Below are 21245 nucleotides of genomic sequence, written 5' to 3'. Positions count from 1 at the left end.
TGTGTGTATGTGTATATATATATATATATATATATATATATATATATATATTTATATATATATATATATATATATATATATATATATATATATATATATATATATATATATATATATATATATATATATATATATAATATAATATAATTTTTTTTTTTTCAAAAGTACAGCACAATTATAGCAGTTGTGGCATGGATAAACGCTTCCAAAAACTGTTCCTGTCTTTCCTCTGTTGGGGGGATTTCCACTGTAATGTTCTTGTGTTATTTTTGTCCCCAAGAATGTCATTCACTAAAATGTATTCTAAAAACAGTTCAGGTTTAGAGTGCCAAGTGGCATACTAGTTGGCAGTCTGAAACCTTTGTGACATCTGGTTCAGTGAAATATTTTAATAACATTTTAACACTTCATTAACTTAATCAGAAGTTCTAAGTAGCCAGCTCAAGGCAAGATGAAAGCGGTAGGCTAAGCATTTGATTTGTAATTCCCTGGTATATAGCGGACTCCAAAAATGCTTGGCACAGACAAGACCGTTTTCTTTTCTTTTTAATACAAAGGGGCCAACGATTAAATAATGTCTGCATTTTTACAGCAGATAGGAAAGTAAGCATTTGTATGTGTTGGCCTAATCCAGGAAGGTTCCAGGCTTGTTGGCCGGTAAAGCAATAATGTTTTCTTTATGCCTTTAATTATATACTGTAATTTTACCAGGATGCAGGTTTTCTGCTACACATTAAACTGTCCCTTTCCAATCAATTTTGTTTATTTCAGAATTCACCACTGTACCAGTATCTGCAAGATTTGGGACACACAGATTTTGAAATATGTCCAGCGGTGACGCCAGAGGAGCGGCTTTCAGAGAATGGGAGTCGAGGACTGGGAAACACAACTGCAGAGGTGTGCTTGATACCTTTTTTATTTTCCATGTCCAGAAACGTTATGTAAGATTGCACATGTATGTTTTTTTGTTGTGTTTATTATACACTTTAAAAACGAGTTTAAAACCAGGCAAACCACTAAATACAAAGTTACAAAATAGGGTATAGGATTTGCTTTCCATCTGAGATTTATACAGCCCTACCAGGAGGCGATTCTAGCTTTTCTCTACTGAGGTCCCCCCTCTGCCACAGCCTGTGATTGGACAATGATTGAACAGGAGCAGACTGGCATCTTTCTGCTCTCTCCTACTGTTAGCATGTTCCTTTTAAAATGCATGTGTGCACAGCATACTTTATTGGCTTCTAGCATCTCCCTTCCTGTCTTAGCACTGTACAGGACAATAGGTTAATGACAGACGGTGGTACTAAGACCCCTTTCACACTGAGGTGCTTTTCAGGCACTTTCAAGCTAAAAAAAAGTTCCCGAAAAGCTATTTCCATTAGCGCGCAGCTCGGCGATTCGGCGATTGGTGGTGCGGGGTGTCAGTCTGACACCCTGCATCTCCGATCTCGGTAAAGAGCCTCCGACGGAGGCTCTTTAGCACGTGATCAGCCGTTGTCCAATCACGGCTGATCACGATGTAAACAGGAAGAGCCGTTGATCGGCTCTTCCTCACTCGCGTCTGACAGACGCAATTAGAAGAGAGCCGATCGGCGGCTCTCCTAACGGGGGGTATACGCTGATTGTTTATCAGCGTAGCCCCACCATTGATGCCCACACTGGACCACCAGGGAAGCCACCAGGACCACCAGGGAAGGGGGCAACATGGATGGCCATGTATGTACCACATGGCCATCCACGTGTTAAAAAAATATTTGCAATAGATGCCAATCAGTGCCCACAAATGGGCACTGACTGGCAACATGGGCACAACAGGAAACATTTAAAAAAGTGATGCCCAGCAATGCCACCCCTCAGTGTCCATCAGTGCCACCCCTCAGTGTCCATCAGTGCCCACCTATCAGTGCCCATCTGTGCCACCCATGAGTGCCGCCTATGAGTGCCCATGAGTGCTGCATACCAGCTGGCTTGGGCAGGAAGGTGCGTAAGTGCCTGGTATGGAAGTGGTTAAGCAAGGTAACTGAACTGTGACCATGGAGTTACGAGCATGTGTATTGTTGGTGGGAAGGACTGATGTTTTCAGGGTTAGTGTTGTAATAGTAATATTTCCTAGAAATTTTCCAAGGAAAATTTATATAATTGTGTTGTGTTACATAATAAACACAATAAAGATTTTCCCTTTTTTTTGTTTCCTGTCTTCAGCCAGGCATATACAAGAGAGTGCTTGGTTGTTTGCAAAGCTGGAACCCTTTTATTTCAGAAAAGAAAAAAGATGAAAGAGTCCATTTGTTGGTAAGTTAAGTATTTGCTATTACCTCTATTTTAGAACTTGTGTTTAGTGTATTTTATTTTTACATGGCTTGTATTAACTTAAAACATAACTAAAACGAGAACAAATATATTCTGTATTGCAGCTTATTAGTCCTTAGATGTGGTGGCTGCTTTCTTTTTTTTTTCAGACTAAGTACATTTTCATCAAGTACAGGAAGTTATCTTGCTGTGTAAACTACTAATCCCATCATACCCCATGTAATGGAGATGGGGAAAAAAAAGTAGACATGTTTTGAAGTTCAGCACAGTGGCTAAGTGGTTAGATCTTCTGCCTAGCAGCACTAGGGTCATCGGTTTGAATCCCAACCATGGCACTACCTGCCCGGATTTGCATCTTCCCCCTGTGCCTGCGTGGGTTTCCTCTTGGTTCTCCGGTTTCTTCCCACACTCCAAAAACATGCTGGTAGGTTAATTGGCTCCTGTCTAAATTGGCCCTAGTATGTGTGTGTGTATGGCTTTGAGTTTAGGGACCTTAGATTGTAAGCTCCTTGAGGGTAGACACTGATGTGAATGAATAATATATGTAAAGTGCTGTGTAAATTGATGGCGCTCTACCTGTAACGTAATGGCCCGTGACACCCAGAGACCTTTGAAGGATGTGGGGTACTCCTGTGCCAGCGTCACTAATGACTCTTGAGTCAAGGGTCATCCTGTGCCCCTTTTGGGCATAGGGTGACTAAGAAATTATAATTATAAATTACATGAAATGGGACATTACTGATGATTCATGTTTTGCAGGATATCTTGGAATATTACAAGTTGTTAAAGTCTGACTCTAACAGGTCAATAGACTGTTGAGATGTTAATTGATGTTACATCACCTCCCAGCTACCTTACCTGGCTGTAGTGATGGGGCTTGCGGTGATTACATTCTATTGTCCATTTTGTGATGCTAATACTGTTTGCATCTATTGTACTAATTAAGTCTGTAAAGGTCAGATGTCTAGCTTTGAGGTGTTAATTGAGTCTGGCTCTGAAAGACCTTTCATCGTGGATGCTAATGACACCATTGATACTATTGATGATAATATGTGATGCGAATAGCAGGTGAAAGTCATAACGTCTGACTTTCCAGGTGTAGTAATTAGGTCATGTTAATTATGTCAGACCGGTGCCAAAACGTCTGACATAGGAATGTGTTTTATGCAGGTGAATCGCTTATTGTCGGAGTCGGACGTCTGGGGGATAATTAACTCCTCTGAATGTCATTATCTAAAAGAATGTGATTGAAGCCCCATTGTGTGATGTGTGGGTGGAGTGTTTCTTTGTTCCTTTGATTACTGTGACATATTTTTACTGTATATAAGAAAGCTAAGGTACCATTAAAAGTGTTCATACATTTTGGAACCAGTAACAGAGCTGTGCTTGAGTCTCGTTATTCTGGGAAATGGAATGGATCGTGTCTGATGTCTGTCGGACAAGCTGTCGTGGGGCGATGGAATGGCATATTGTAAACGGTGGTGACCATTACAGTACCTGTGATAAATAAAATGCATAAATAAGCAAAGAAAGTGTCATTTGCAGGATGACAGGTGAAAATAAAAGAAACTAAAAAAAAAAAACTAATGCAGCCACTACATCTAAGAACTAGCAAACTGCAATATATTACATTTTTTGTCTTTGGGTTTAGATTTTCTTTAAAAACATGCTCTGTATACTGTATGTTACCATTCAAAGTCTTGCTAATCATTAGATGTAGTGGCTGCATTGTTTGTTTTTCTTTTCTAAGTCTTTTTCCCTCCTCTATTTTCACCTGGTGATTTGGCCAGTAACACACCTCCTGTATTATAATGGGTTGTATGTAAATCCTCCTGGTATTTCACCTTAATGCATTCTATGCATTAAGGTGAAAAACCTAGTGTAGTGCACCAGCCCCCCTGTTTTACTCCCCTAAGCTCGTTCGTTCCCACGCCAGAGACACGCACACCCTCTCTGGCTGGTGTCTCGGCTCTTGATTGGATAGATTGATCGCAGCGCAGCCCGCTGCTGTCAATCAAATCCAATGTCCTGGGGGGCAATGCCCGAGTCCTGTTTTTTGCGTCTATGGACGCAACAGCAGGACACAGGAGCGCGCCTGCACGGGTGCCCTGAATGAGAGGGTTTCTCCGACGGGTCACTCGATGCGGGGAGGAGCCAGGAGCGCCACGGAGGGACCCCAGAAGAGGAGGATCGGGGCCACTCTGTGCAAAACAAACTGCACAGAGGAGGTAATTATAACATGTTTGTTATTTTAAAAGTGGAAAAAAAAGAACCTTCAGTGTCCCTTTAATCTGGGGGGAGGGAAGTGTTAGATGCACTAGTAGATTTAGATGCACTAACAAATTGAAGCTGAACTCCAGTAGTTACAGCAAACCATTTTTTTTCTGTCCTTTTTGGGATAAAGGTTTTGCATAAATAAAAGCTGATGGTTGTAAAAAAAAAAGGAAAGGAAGCCTAAAATAAAAAAAACCCCAAATACAACCACCACATATAATAATTGGTAAGGTGCGATATGTAAAATATTTGCTTTTGGGTTGAATATAGCTTTATTTCACGTTCCATCTACTGATGTGGTAAGCCTTTCCATCTTTTATACAGTAGTATGTGAAGCTTGCCCTGAGAAAAGCCTACGTCTAAGAGCCGGTTCACACTGGGACGACCTGGGATCCGACTTCAAGTCGTCCCAAGTCGCACGGTTGAGAAAATGAATGGGAACCGTCTTAATACACACTACTGCAGTCGCTCCAACTTCAGAAAAGGTTCCTGTACTACTTCAATCCGACTGCTAGGTAACTTCTAGGCAACTTGTACCCATAGATTTCAATGGAAGTCGCCACAGAAGTCTGATCACTGTCTTAACTGAAGCAACAATACAGGAAGAGAACATACATTTCTCAGGCAAACCCCTCCCTCCCCCTACATCCCCCAGAGATGATTGTTGTTTGATTGGCCACTGGAAACCCTCCTGTCCTGGAGGCAACTTGAAGTTGCCTTGTAAGTTGCCTGATGATTCATACTCAAGTCGTGTCCAAGTTGCCTCCCAAAGTCGTGCTGGAAGTCTTGTTGCCCCTGTGTGAATGGGCTCTTAGATGTTCATTTACTTGAAAGTGTGAAAGTGAAAGACTGGCTTCAATGACGGAACTCGTTTTACTCAGGTGTGACTCTGTTTATTCATCCGTTATTTATTTATTCTAGTCTGTGTGAATCAGCATGTCTTGCATCTCTGTTCAAGAAAGAATGCTTGTCTTAGGCTGCTTTCACATTGAGGCGTGCAGCCGCGGTGACGGTATAGCCGCGCTATTTGTAGCACGGCTATACCGTCGTATTTACCGCGATATTCGGGCGCTAGCGGTGAGGTTTTAACCCCCGCTAGCGGCCGAAAAAGGGTTAATACCGCCCGAGTTGCAGACGGTATTACCGCGCTTTCCCATTGATTTCAATGGCGCGGTATAGGCGCGGTATAGGATCGGTGAACACACCGCTCCTATACCGCGGTAAAGATGCGGCTAGCAGGACTTTTGGTGGGCTCCTGCTAGCGCACCGCTTCAATGTGAAAGCCTTCGGGCTTTCACATTGAACACTACAGGGCATGATTTTTCATGCGGTATAGCAGCGCTATTTTTAGCGATGTACCGCATGAAAAATGCCTCAATGTGAAAGGGGCCTTAGAAACCGTAACCCATAACTACCACAGTCAGGCCTAGGGACAGTGTCAACAGGCTTTTAACATCAGGTGCATTTGATCTGCAGTTGTCCTCCTTCTGACCTGCATTTCACCTGCCTCCAGCTGGTTTTGCTTTCCTATAGACTTGTATAGGATAGAGAAGTAGTTCTGACATATACAGAAAAGCCTGTCAGTACTGGACATTATACTGGTCTGCAAGTTTCTATGACTAAAGTAAACCTGTTAGGAGAGGCCAGGTATGGCAGTTCTGTTGGTTCTATGACTATAGGAGTACTTTGAATGCTTTTTTTACAATACAAACTCATTTTGATCATTTTTTTTTTTTACAAATAACGTGGTGTTTTATTAGTTGAAAGGAGAAGTGACATACAGAATATGTAACAGTACATCTTGTGCAGGTGAAGCAAGTACAATACAGGAGTCAATGCGTACAGTGAACATTGGAAGTACAGTGCAGATAACATCAGAATACCATTAAGCAGTCATGAAGACCTAGGAAAACGGGAGATCAAAGGGGCCAGCCGGTCACACATCCAGGATACACAGTCGGGCCAAGAGGGAGGGTCAGCAAGCTCAGTCAGGCAGGGCATTGCACGTAGCGGCATTCTTCACCCAGTCATCCCACACTTTGTCATATTTGGCCGAGCAGCCTCTATGGGCATAGATTTCCTTTTTATACGATAACACAGAATTAACTGCAACTTTCCACTCCTGGAGAGACGGGGGTAGGGCCCGAAGCCATTTACGTGCGAATAGCAACTCTTGGAGGAATAATTTATGGTGTTTGTCCGAGTCTGGGTCCGGGAACACACCCAACAGACACTGTTTAGGGCACAACGTCAGGGGAGACCCCATCTCGTCATGAATGAATTTCACAATCTGTGACCAGTAACCCTGTATTACTGGGCAGGACCACATAAGGTGAAAAAAGGTACTGGAGGGGCTATCACACCTGGGACACAACGGGTTTTACCCAGGTTTGTATTTGGCCGGGCGGGGGTTAGATATGACCTGTGTAAAATATATAGGTGCGTAAGACGGTCCGACAACCTGGGTGAGACCACCTTGGTAGCATCCAAAGCATCCTCCCACTCCTCATCCTCCAGCTCCCCCACATCCCCAGACCAGCGATCTTTAAGTTTATAGGCCAAAACAGCAGCATAGGGCCGAAGAAGAGAGTTGTACAATATCGAGATTAACTTACGGGAGTCCCGTTCTGCTATGGTGCGAAAAACCTCAAGTTGTCCAACACCTGGGGGTGTATCCCCAAACTGGGCATGAAGGGCATGACGGAGCTGGAGGTAGCGAAAGTGCATGGAATTGGGTAAGCTAAATTTGTCTTTAAGCTGTTCAAATGACTTTAACATTTTGATCATTCTATTAATATTTAAAGCCCAACTTTGGGCAAAAAGAAAATTTTTCCCAAGCTGTGGGGTTGTGCCTGCGCCGGGTTAAATCATGGGTGCTCAACCTGTGACCCTCCAGCTGTTGCAGAACTACAAGTCCCATCATGCCTCTGCCTTTGGGAGTCATGCTTGTAACTGTCCAGCCTTGCAATGCCTCATAGGACTTGTAGTTTTGCAACAGCTGGAGGGCCACAGGTTGAGCACCCATGGGTTAAATGCTTGTTTTTGTCTAGTAGAGAGGATAAAGGAGATTTACTTACCTAATCCTCTGGTCGTCCCAGCACAAGACCGGTCTGGCACCCTCACACTCCAGTGGTCTTTTAGGCCGCATTCACACCGTAGTGTTTTCAGTCGTTTTTTTCCGGCGTTTTGTCGCGTGTATTCGCGCGTTTGCATACAGCGTTGTCCGATGTTTTTGAACTTTTTCTTTGTCATTTTTTTATTTTAGCCAATAGGAAAAATGATCATCTCTTTCATCACTTGTTGCTATGTTTGTACATTTTTTTTATATTCTTCCTGGGTGAATGTTCTATTTCACAGAACAGATTAAAGCGACAAAACGCCCGTAAAAACGCTTGTTGTCGTGCTAGACGCTTGAATCAAGCGTTTCCATTCGTTTCTATGGGAATACAAACGTTCAAAAACGCCCAAATCAGCCCAATTAGCTTCAGGCGTTCGGCTTCAGGCGTTTTGGAGTGGAGATGTGAACCATCTCCATAGAGAATTATGTATTTTTTCCCCTCTAGCGTTTTATAGCTTCAGGCTACAAAACGCTCAGGTGTGAATGCAGCATTATTGTGGACTGTTCCTGACGTCATCAAGCAAAGAGCAGGCTCTTACGTGGATCAAAGGCTTGGGTGAGTATAAACTTTCTTCTCACTCCTAGACAAAGCAAGCAGTTTACCTGTGCAGTGCCAACACAGCCCCACTGCATGGGAAAACTTTTTTTTCTTTTTTTTTAATCTTTCTTTTTTTTTTTTTTGTGCCTGGAGTTGAGCTTTAATATCTCAGTTGGTCATTTAGTATATTTTAGAATCCTGTAGTTCTTCACAAAACATCAATCAGACTGGGAAAGGAAGAGGTAGGACAGCAAACCAGTCAGTTTACACAGCAGAGGGTACAGGGAGTTCATTGATTGGAGAAAATAAAGCACAGTTTTGTTCACCAGCGTGTTGGACAGTCTGGAGTGATTTGTATTGGTTTACCTGCAGTAGGAAAAAACATATCCCTGGATAATGTTGAGGTTGGTCGTATAAACTGAGATCTGACACTCACATTCAAATAAAGCTTGTACAAATGCATCCCACCCAACAGTTTCCTGATATGACTGTTCATATGCCATGCAATGTCAATTTGTACAGCGTGATTGTATGTGTACATTACTCTTCACCACAGTGCAGTTTCCATCAGTGCCAGTATTCCACTCACCACCCTCTTGTCCTGCTTTTTGCTCTGTTATGGAAATGGCAGAAGAAGCTGCAACCTTGTATCTCTTTCTAAACTGATGAGCATAGATGGGGAAAAAAATATATTTTCTGAGAGTTGGTTCACTCGTAGCACTTTCTGTTGAAGCCAGATTATAATGTTTTTTTTTTTTTTTTTTCCTCCGCCTCAGAGAACTATCAGGAGACTTAATCAATTTGCGTTCATTCGCAGTCTCCTTAGTTCGCATCATGGTTGGAAACATTTTTTGTTATTGCAAAGGTGCATTTAAATATATGTCAATAATGTTATAATGTTAAGATATACTGATATGTACATTTTTAGCACGTCTTCCAAGTAAACGCACAAGTTTGCATACTTTGTTTTGTCGCTTCTGTGATTTTTTTTTTTCCGCCATGTTGGATAGAGTATCAAGATTTAGCATTTTATTTTATGAATGCCACCATTCAAAAACCAAACTGCACCCTCACAGTTGGATGACTGCTTATCCTTGGCACACGCTGTAATTGCTAAACTTCTGGCCGATGTTGGTGATGGTGGCTTGGTTTTGTGAGATGCAAATGACTGAGAGTACTGTTACTGGAATGGAGCATTCCTCTGCCCTAGAAAGCCTCTTGGCCTCCTCTAGTACTGTTTTAATATGTGTAGGTAAACAGAAATTGCATTCTTGGCTCATGCAGATGTCTCCTGCTAGAAGCCCACCTACGTTTTTGATACTGACCACTGAGAAGCCACAGTTAGTTTATGTCATTGCTTATTTGCATATTCTTATTTACAAAGTATATGTTTTATTAGAACTTGTTTTTTATATAGTTTCAAATTAATTAACTTAAAGGAACACTAAAGGTTCGTTTTTTTATTAGAACAATTGATTGCTGTAAGCTAGAGCATTTAAATATCACTTACCTCGTTTTTCCTTTTGACCTCCAAAATACAGTAATCCAGGTTTGAAAATGCCATTTTCTGTCACTCCTCTTCTTGCTTTCCACCAGCACCTGAGCTGTTTTGCATGGTGGAAAGCAGAATGTGCTCACCCCCTCCCTATGACTACAGCCCTGCGTGAAGATGCTCTTTTATCCCTCACAGGCATGGAGGCTAAGCCTAATGGGAACTGTAGTTCCCATTAGGCCGTGATGTAGCAAGAATAAATGCGCACCGCAAACCAGGAAGTCAGTGAGAATAAAGATTCAGGAGTGACGGAGGTGAATAAAACAGCCCGATTTCAACAGGTATCAAACTAGTTATAATGCAAAACATTACTTTTTACTTCATCAGCTACTGTCAGACTTTAATTTAAGAGGAAAATAATTTTGTCTTTACAACCCCTTTAAGAATGAATATTCTTTAAGTGGATGTAAACCCAATTCATGAAATTTGAGCTGGGCACATATATCTGCAGTATTTTGTTATCTCTCTTCAAAGAGCTAAGTCCCGTAGCTCTCTCCTGACCCATTTCTCTGTTATCAGCCTGATAACTCCTGCCAAATTTTTGGACACTTTAGATAAAAGCAGCCTGACATTTCTGTCCGGGGAGGTTGCTAAAATAGATTAGCAGGGAGCTTGCCCTATTACAAAATACTGAAGAGGTAAACAGGTAATACGGCCACCCAGGTGTACTTCAGATAATGAAAGAAGAGCTTCAATGACCCACAGATTCGGAGAGACAAATGACACTGAGACAGATGTGCTGCTCATTAGATCTCTAAAGTGTATTCTCTCAGAGTGGCTTATATGCAAAAGAAAGATAGGAGGGGCTGCATGTTAATGCATATGTCTGTAAATATTATACAAAGTCAGTATATTCTTATCATGACTTAAACCAGCTGAATTTAGTTTTAACAAGGACTAAAAGATGACTTTGCTTATACAATCAGGCTGTTCATTGAATAAGCTTAACCACGATGACTTGGCAGTAGCAGGGGGTGACTTTATGCAAACTGTTAGCTAAGCTAATTATGTCAAAACACAAATAGAAAAGTTAATTTCTACTTAAAATGGAGTTGAAAATTAATACATTCTATTACAAATACCTCATGAGAGTATCTGCCTATGATGAGAGGGGGTGTGTGCCTTTCCTCCAATCAGCAATGTTGGCTATCTTGGCTGTATGCCCAGACATCACACTCTGTGTTAAACAAGAAGAGAAAATCTCCTAATAGATCTGAACATTGTGAACAATATATAAATGTGAAGACAGCAGATATAAGTGTAAAACCTATGTAGGGAGATTTGGTTCATCCCTGTGTATCATCTGAGGCTGATCACTTCACTGGGTGTATGGAGGGTTTACATCCAATTTAAATGTAAGACACCAATGTTTCATCCTGACTTTTACATACACCTGTAGGCCTCACTCACATGGGCCATGAAGCCCAAAGACGATGAGTGGGACAGGTGATTATGTGGTTTAAGCCATCAGGTGCTGTATGCAGGTAGTCCATTTACGGCTATGGGGATGCAGCGGTAGCATGGACATAGCTGCTTGACCAAATTTGACAGGAGTGCGGTGAGTGGCCTCGAACGCAGATGGTGTGCATTTAGAGGTACGCACCTGCATACCTGTCAGATAAGGATGGGCGAGTGTGTCCGCGCAGCCGATACATCCCCCTATGCTTACATAAGCTGCCTGCATGCAGCACATGGCGGCTCAAGTCACATAAACACATGACTGATTCATGAACTTCAGGCCTCAGCCCATTTTTCCATTAATCTTTACCCTTCGTGTATGTTTAATATCCAAGTGACTAGTTTACCTTTTCTCCATTGACGTGCCTCGAGTTCCATGTTTAACAAAATATATTTTTAGAAGAGTAGCTATTGACTGTGCTTTTGTTTCTTGATTTTGTTGGTCAAACTCCCAATTTTCTTGTGTTAGGCCCTGTACACACGGCCGGGAATACCGTTGGGGGGGGGGGGGACGTTGGTTTTCCTCATGGGATTCCTGGCAAGCTTGTCTTGCAAAGCCGTGCATACAGACGGCCATTCAAAAGAACTGCCGTTCTTTTGAATGGCAAGAATGCAGTGACGTCATCGACTACGACGAGCCGGCGCTCGTCACATTCGATGCTGACGCCGCCATCTTGCTACACCCCACACTAAACTTGTATGTTCCTGCGCATGCGTCAAACTCTTATCGAGCATGCACGGGTTTATCTGGGACAGGTAAGCATACAGACGACCGGTTTTCTCGGCAGGAAACACTCTGCCGGGAATCCTGACGGGAAAATAGAGAGCAGGGTTGTCGGCTGTTTTCCTGACGGGAAAACTGCTAGGGAGCATACACACGGCAGAGATTCCCGGCCAAATGCTCTCCTGACAGTTTTCCATTCCCGGGAAAACCGGTCGTGTGTACAAGGTTTTAGAGTATTGTGGAAAAGATTGGACCCTCTGTCAGATTTTTATTCCTGTTTTTGTCCACTCAGGGACATTTTCCTTCTATTTGCCCTGGGTATTGGTGCTCATTTACTATGTTAAACCCAGTTTTATCAAGTGTTTGTATTGTCCAGGGAAAGCTGTGAATCTAACACATTATCCAGCACTTACTGGGTCCCCGTGTCAGCCTCCATGTTATTACTGCATATAGCAGTGACGTGGAGGTCAGCAGGGGGACTAGGAGATTGACACACCCGGAAGTGTCAGTTCCTGCCATTTTGTTGTAATGGAGTGGCTTTCAATGGTGCTGGCAACAGGAGAGGTAACTGAATACTTTCTTATAGAAAGAAGCTATTGTCAACAATAGCCAAATGTTTTCTGTATTTCCATTTGTGCATTTATTTGTGTCCATGCACAATTCCACCTGTGCCTCTTGTTGTTTTGCTCACAATAAAGGGTTAAGAGCCATCTGTTTTTCTTTCCTCCACCCTGTTAGGATATTGGATTCCGACTCGATGGCCTGCGAGCAATCTTGTTGCAGGAAGTCCTGATACAGGAGGATGTGGAACTGATTGAGCTGCTTGACCCTGGGATCCTGTCTGCTGGTCAGACCCAGAATCAACAAAAAGGGCATCTTCCAACACTGCGCTCCCTAGCAACTCCTAATATTTGGTACAGTCAAGCAAGTGAAATCACTGATTTAAAACGTTTTTTTTTTTTTTTATATTAAGTGTATATGTGTGTGTGTGTGTGTGTGTGTGTATATATATGTATATATATATATATAAAACATTTTTTTAAACCATTCTCTACATATAAAACGCAAAGATGAAACAGATTTAGGTGCTGTACTTTGCTATATTTCTATGAAAAATGATTTACAAGTTCATCATTTTATACAGAGTGATATAAGCCGGCGCTCAAAAAATTCACAGGACACTGTGAATGGAAGACATAGGCAGGCAGAGTGTGACAGCTAGCAGGGGACGGGACGGGACGGGACAAACTGAGAAGCTGCTAGATCGGGGGGAGAGGGGGCCGGTGCATCTGTAACATGTTGCACCCTGAATATTTCGAAAGGTGAACTTATCCTTTAAACTTGCTTCCACCCCTATTCTAAGCCCTATACTAACTACCCTGTAGAAGGAAGATGCATATACTTACCAATTCTGAGAGCAGTCACATGATCTTACTATGGGGCATCTGTTGGTTGTCCCTCCTCTACACTGTAGATGGCGCTGGGAGCCAATCATGTGATTGGACTGAGGCGCCCTGAGAATAGTATGGACATCTTTCCTTTTTTTCAAGGTAGTTGGTATCGGGCTTAGAATAGGGGTGGGTGGAGGCAGGCTTAAGTTTAGATTTGATTGATCTGATCTGACCTCTACTTTAAGAGCCCTGTCACACTTTACCGTAGTTTTTGCGGCGCTATTCAGCCGCTAGCGGGAGCTTTTAACTCCCTCAAGAGGCCAAGAAAGGGTTAAAACCGCCCGCAAAGCGCCGCTGCCCATTTATTTTAAAGGGCAGGGGCACTTTAGGAGTGGTGTACGGCTAGCAGGACTTTTTTTACTGTCCTGCCAGCGCACCGCTCCGGTGTGAAAGCCCTCAGGCTTTCACACTGGAGTGAAAAGAGCGCTCTTTCAGGGCGCTATTTTTAGCGTTTATAGCGCCTACAAAGCACCTCAGTGTGAAAGGGGTCCAAGTTTGTCATATTGCCAACGTGATAAACTATCAATCTGGTGTATTCGCAACTTTTATCATAAGATGACATATTAGAATTTAGTTTTGCAGAGTAGGTAGTTCTGATCTGAGCCCTAATGGACAATTTTTCCATTCCTTGTACAGGGAGCTGTCTGTATTGTTTGCTTTCCTCAGTGCTTTGGCTGCACTGAAATCTTGGCACTTTTCTTCCTTATTCATCTGGGGGCCCAGCCTTCTCCTCTTTGCCATTTTTGCCGTCCTGAGAGTGCTGAGAACATGGAGCGCAGCCAGGCTACAGGTCAAACTGAAAAAGTACTGCGGCCAGTTGGAAATGACCGTAGCAAACAGCCGAGCCTTCACCAACCTTGTGAGAAAATCCCTGCGCCTGATCCAAGAAACTGAAGTTATTTCTCGGGGATTCACCCTGTAAGTGTTTTTTTTTTTTCATGTATTGTAGAATGTTTTGCATTGTGTGTATGGTCAGGTTGTTTAACCATATTTACTATATTATAAAGCGGTGAAGAGACCACCCAGCTTAAAAACCAGCAGACATGTTTAATGAGCCCTGCTTTTAAACATAATATAAAAGACCCACAGAGGGTAGGTGCCAGCCATACTAGCCATCTTAGCCCAGTGTCTGCCTATCGCCTGCCATTCATTTTTCTTGCAACATGTTACACACAAATTTGGGGTGTGATATGTTGCTGAGCAAACCCCCCCCTTTTTTTTTTTTAAGGTGAACTTTGCTTTTAAGATTTGCGAGGATCTGAATTGTCTAATGTAAACTGTTTATCCTCCATCTTTGCAAGATCCTTGGATATGCTGTTTAATCAGCTGCATTGAAGACCAGAGGAGAGATCTAGGCCCAGATTCTTAAAGGGCTTACGACAGCGCAACGCCATGTACGCCGTCGTAAGTCCTAATCTGGGCTGTCGTATCTATGCGACTGATTCTTAGAATCAGTTACGCATAGATAAGCATTAGATCCGACAGGCGTAAGGCTCTTACGCTGTCGGATCTTAAATGCATTTATTTTTTTGGCCGCTAGGTGTCGCCTCCGTCGTTTTCCCCGTCGAGTATGCAAATTAGCTAGATACGCGAATTCCCGAACGTACGCGCGGCCGACGCAGTGAAGTTACGACGTTTACGGTAGGCTTGTCCCGGCGTAAAGTTGCCCCTGGGTATATGAGGCGCAGCCAATATTAATTATGGCCGTCGTTCCCGTGTCGAAATGTGAAAATGTACGTCGTTTGCGTAAGTCGTTCGTGAATGGGGCTGGACGCCATTTACGTTCACGTCGAAACCAATGACGTCCTTGCGACGTCATTTGGAGCAAGGCACCCTGCGATATTCTTCGGACGGCGCATGCGCAGTACGTTCGGCGCGGGAACGTGCTTAATTTAAATGCTCCACGCCCCCTACCCGGCTAATTTGAATTAGGCGGGCTTGCGCCGGGTGATTTACGCTACGCCGCCGCAACTTTACAGGCAAGTTCTTTGAGAATAAAGCACTTGCCTGTAAAACTTGCGGCGGCGTAACGTAAATCAGATACGTTACGCCCACCCAGTTTTACGCAATTCTACGAGAATCTGGGCCCTAGTGTCTATTAGCCCGTAAAGGCTCTCCATAAAGAGGACCTGTTACGGCCCATGTTGTTACAAGGGATGTTGGTCATCCCTTGTGATGGCAATAAAGTTGATCAAAAAAAAAAATTTAAAGGTACAGTGTTGGAAAAAAAAAAAATCTATTTAATTATAAAAGTTTCCCTGTCCCTCTGTGCTCAATGCGCAAATGTTGCACACATATGTAAGCAGTGATCGCACCACACGTGCGGTATTGCCACAAGCTTGAGAGCAATCATTTTAGCACCAGAACTCCTCTGTAACTCTAAATTGATGACTTGTAAGGCCCCTTTCACACTTGTGCGCCCTGAAAGTCACACAATTTTTGCCGCGACTTGAAGCAATGCCTGTGTAATGTTGAGGTTTATGGGCCTCAAGTCGGATCAAAGTAGTGCAGGGACTAATTTGAAGTCGCAGAGATAGGAATGGTACTCTTTGAGAATCATGGGGTACAACTTGCCTAGGAGTTATATACTGCTAGAGAATGTGTATCTTTCCCACTGCAGTCTTCAAGTGCTTACAAGGAAGATCTTGTTAAACTTGCACAAACTGTTTGTGTAAACTTCTCTCAGTATAAACAACCTGAATAAAAGTGACAAGTGAACTAATGAAAATAAATTTGTTTGCATATGCATTTCTATGGGGGGGGGGGAAAAAACGGTACAAAGAGCATGGTCAGTGACCTAGATCAGGGGTGTCAAACTCAAATTCATCGTGGGTTGCATCAGCATTATGATTGCCCTCAAAAGGGCCGATTGTATCTGTACGATTAGATGTGCATCGCATCCCCTCCCCTTACATTAGATGTCAAGAGCCACCCCACCATGAGAAGTTGAGTCCCCCACTCTCCCTTACATCACAGTGCACCCCCTTTCCTTATGCTGCTGCTGGGAAGAAGCTGGATGCATTGGTTGGAAGCAGAAAGTGAGGGTCTAGAGTAGGACCAGAGGAGGTGTGAGGGCCACATGAAATGGCCTGGAGGGCCGGATTCGGCCCGTGGGCCTTGTTTGACACCTGTGACCTAGATAGTGTGTTGTACTAATTTCTTTTTTTTTTTTTAGCTCTTTTTGCCACTAATTCATTGAAATCTTTTTCTAAGAGCACTTTCACAGGGGAAATCCAATGAGGTCAACGTGTCAGTTTTTTAGGCAGATCTGCTCTAAAGGTCCATTCATTTTTATAGACTGGTGGGTGTAAATGGACTTGTGTCCATTGAGCTTATCACCAGCCTACCTCTGGGTTCGATCAGGCCCACAAAAAAATGGAGTCCAATATAGTTTGGGTGGATCGTATTGGAGGTAGCTGGGTGTAAATGGACACCCAGGGTCTGTCCATATCAACTCTGCATAAACTGAGCAGACACGGACCTGTCATCTGCTCTGATCAGCTCACAAATCCCCTGCTGATCAGAATGGAAGGCGCCCTAAGTTGCCATTTAAAGCAAAACTCAAGGTCAACGGCAAAATGCAACTTTGAAATGTATATATTTACTGTATTACTTACCAAAGCATTTGTAATTCGTTTTTAACATATTTCCACACTGCACACCCAGACAGGCAACATATTTAGTTCCTAATTCAGCAACTCCTGCTTCAGTATTTTGGCTTCCTATCTCTTCCCCCTCCACTTTTTTGGATAGTGGAATAGCATCATCACATCTGTCTAGTGTGCATAAACTGATTTAGGAAGTAGTAATGCTAATCCAGGGAGTAGCAGAGTGATGTTCATAAATAGCAGGGGTGTTTATATCAGAGTGACTGGACAAATTTGCAAATCCCTTGACAGATAAAACAGTAGACATAAATACCTGATTGGAAAACTTATCAGTTTGCCTGGAGTTGCATTTTAATATTTTTAAAATCCCACATTAAGATGTGTGCAAAATTACCCAATAAGTCAAATGATCTGTGCATCGTGTAGTATGTATTAACCGTATAGTGAAACATACAAACGATCAGGGTCAACATGAGGTTCAAAAGCACAGAGACCTTGTTTGTGAAGAGACAGTATGGACAGTTAGAGATTATTTCTGTATGCCCATACAATGTTTATATAATGTATGTGTAGAAATCATTGAACACCATTGAGAGCCGGTTCACACTGGGGCGACTCGTCAGGCGGCTCAGCGTCCCATTTAATACAATGGAACCGTTCTAATAGGAGCGGCTCGGGCGACCTGCATTGACTTCTATACAGAAGTCGTTTTGCAGGTCGCCTCTGAAGTCGTGCCGCGGAAGTGTGAACCGGCTCTAATAGAATGCACTATGACAATATAGAACTTTTTGGTTTCCTTTAGCCTGCCTCAACTCAACCTCAGTGGTTTTTCAATTAACTTTACTGCAAACCCAAAGATCTGTTCTGCTAACACTGTTAGTGAGTTCTAAGATGTGTGCAAGATATATTTTAGTATGTCATGATGCATTTCTGCTAAAGTCAAGCTACTCTAGATAAGTGGTTTGTCAAAGGAGAATATATATATATATATATATATATATATATATATATATATATATTTTATATACATACATATATACATTCGATCTTTATTCAGACACTTCCTACAGATAAAGGGAATATACTACTGTAGAAAGCCACAAGAAATATTTGCCTTTTGTCTTTTTACTCCTTTGTATAACAAAATGACAGATGTAACGGTGTTCTGTGGAATAAATGAGTACACCCTTGGCATCAAAGGCTGGTATTGCCCCTTGTAGTAGAAATTACTTTTTGGAGGTTATTTGTAAAACTGCCCACCAATCTGTAACAACGACTTTACCACCTCTCCAAGAAAAGATCTCTCAGATGCAAAATGTTTGTGTATTTCCTTTTGTATGAACTGCTCTTTTTAGAATGGGAATCTGGGATTTTACTATTCCAGTCCATGAGTCTCCATTTTCTTTCTTTTTGAGCTATTGCTTAGGGATTTGCTAGTGTGTGTTGGATCATTATCATGTTGAAATACCCATTTGTGGTTCAGTTTTTGACAGATGGCCTCACATTCTTATCAAACACACTTTCATATGATGCAGAATGAGTTGCCTAGGCATAGCAACCCCAAACTATAACTTGTTCACCACCATGCTTCATAGTTGTTACAAGGTTCCTCTGAAATACTGGGGTTTATTTACTAAAGCTGGAGAGTGCAAAATCGGGCTCACTTCTGCATAGAAACTGATCAGCTTCTCGGTTTTAGTGTAAATGGAATAAGATGAGGTTAGAAGCTAGTTTCTATGCAGAAGTGAGCCTGATTTTGCACTCTCTAGCTTTAGTAAATAAACTGCACTGTCTTCATTTTGCGACAAACATGTCTACAGTTAGGCCCCTTTCACACATGGGGACCGTATGTCCGCTTTTTCATCTATCCGTGTACAGATGAAAAAGGGACATACATTGGTCCCTATGAGATCACGGGTGTCAGCGGATGAACATCCGCTGACACTCGGTCTCACCCGGTTCCGCAATCCTCCGATTCTGCAGACGGAGGAAAACCCTAATTTTTCCATCCGTCATCGGATCGGGTGAACACGGACAGACGGTCTGTATTCATCCAATCCCCCCCATAAAAGAGAGCGGAGAAAAGACAGGGCTGTCCCTGCACAGTGTGCGGTCACCGCCCTGTCATCCACCGGCTCAGCGGGGATCAACGGAGCGATCCCCGCTGAGCAAGCGGAGGTTCACGGGGGGAACTTTACTGATCCGCCCTGTGTGAAAGGGGCTTTACTGTGACCAAACAACTCATTGTTTAACCACTTCAGCCCCGGAAGGTTTTACCCCCTTAAAGCGGAGGTTCACCCTCAAATTTAACTTCATAGCAATCATGTCTGCAGCCTTAATAGATGCCTCTAGCCTCACTTCCGGGTCTTCTTCCCTGCGGGGAGTGGGCGTGTCGCTCCTTTTCCCCGACGAGGCGTAATTGAAAGCTGTGCGCAAGGTCTCCTGGGAGTGACGTTTCAACACTCTCTCACAGGAGACAAGCTCGAGTGTCATGTGACGCGGGTCACATGACGCGCAAAGCTCCTCATGTGACTAGGAATCCAGGAAGTGTTTGCTTGTAGGATTCAAATTGCCCACAAACAAGATGAAAAAGGCCAGGACTCTTTTTTTTTTTTTTTTTATAAGTTATCCTTTTTGGCGAAAACGGAGCGGACGGACGTACGAGCGGCTAGCAGGTGAGTAGTAGCCTGCTAGCTCTATTACCATGCATTGGAGATTAAAAAAAAAAAAAAAAAGCAAAACCCGCGAAACCTCCGCTTTAATGACTAGGCCATTTTTTGTGATACGGCACTGCGTTACTTTACCACCTCCCACCCGAGCACATATACAGCCGGGTGGGTGCTTCCTCCTTCTGAGTGGACGTTCAGGAATGTCCCTCAAAAGGAGGGGGGTCGTGCGTACCTGCGCAGCGGTGTGATCCCGATGTGCTTTTGTCTCCCGGACACGGCGCATCTCCAATCGGCAGGAGGGCTCTGTGATTGGCGGTCCTGATCACATGACGCCCGATGTCTCCCGACATTCTCCCCGTGTGTACTAGGCTTTAGGGAGCTTTAGTGAACTTGGCATGATGACACCACACGTGGCAATAGCAAAGAACACCTGATTGTAGATCTCTCGGGTTTAGATAAGATACTAACTCCCTAGGAGGTTCTAATCATTTTTTTATATGACAGAGATTTTCATTTTTATTTATGTAGATCATATATAAATGAATACACAATGTCAATTTTATGTGTTGTGTATTCAAGTGTATCACCTTTATCTGTTGGCATTATTTAAATCTAGATCGAATGTTTTGTGTGTGTGTCACAACCGCTTGGCTACGTGTGCTGCTTCTCCCTCTCAATGTCTGAGCTCTGCTGTAAATGGATTGCCAATACCAAATCCAAGTTCAAGTTTTTTGATTGCTTGACTTTAATACAGTATTCATGAATACAAAGCTGCATTAACTTGAGTGTTTTATATCTACCTGGAGTTCTTTAAGTTGAGACCTTCTTTGCCACCTCAATATTATTGATTGTTCGGTATGCACACAAAGTACAAGTTTGTGATTTCAGACGTGAACATTTACAGTATGTGTTATCTAAATATTCACTCATATAGTGGACATTTGGTATTGTATCTGCATGGCTAGTGTCATCCAATGAAACTCTTTGGTGTTCATGAAGCTTGCACTAAAGTGAAAGTATGCAGCTAGTTTCCATATTACTTCACTTACTCTTTTAACATGTTTTATAGCTTCCCAACACCGTGCTAAAAACAGGGCTTAGTGCTTAGACCGTACTGCATTTTCTTTTATTGGGGAATTTCTTACACTTTATTGGATTAGTAACAAGCTGTAAAGGATGCAATAAACTTGGTGCAAAATGTTTAATCTTATGGCTTTCTCCCCACACAATAAGGCGCTAAACAGTTCATATAACGCAGTTGGTTCTTTGATCACGCTAGCTGTGTGAATTGGAAGCATATAGGGCCAGATTCACAAAAGAGATACGACGGCGTATCTCCTGATACACCGTCGTATCTCTGTTTCTATCTATGCGACTGATTCATAGAATCAGGTTCCGCATAGATAGCCAGATCATCCGACAGGTGTAATTGTTTTACACTGTCGGATCTTAGGATGCAATACCGCGGCCGCCGCTGGGGGGAGTTTGCGTCGTAAACCAGCGTCGGGTATGCAAATTAGGAGTTACGGCGATCCACAAAGAT

The 21245-nt window shown here is 42.9% G+C and overlaps 1 protein-coding gene across 2 annotated transcripts in view; it reads left to right on the top strand.

Annotated features, from left to right (window-relative positions):
• VEZT (vezatin, adherens junctions transmembrane protein) overlaps positions 1-21245 on the top strand; it is a 66228-nt gene that overhangs the window by 19218 nt on the left and 25765 nt on the right. For both annotated transcript variants that reach the window (XM_040344116.1, XM_040344115.1), the window contains exons 2-5: positions 772-897; positions 2203-2292; positions 12713-12888; positions 14062-14343. In XM_040344116.1, coding sequence (XP_040200050.1) covers positions 772-897; positions 2203-2292; positions 12713-12888; positions 14062-14343 — 674 coding nt within the window. The remainder of the gene's footprint in view (positions 1-771; positions 898-2202; positions 2293-12712; positions 12889-14061; positions 14344-21245) is intronic.

This window comes from Rana temporaria, chromosome 3, assembly GCF_905171775.1.
Source record: "Rana temporaria chromosome 3, aRanTem1.1, whole genome shotgun sequence".
Lineage (NCBI taxonomy): Eukaryota > Metazoa > Chordata > Amphibia > Anura > Ranidae > Rana > Rana temporaria.
This window is presented reverse-complemented; position numbering and strand designations above follow the sequence as displayed.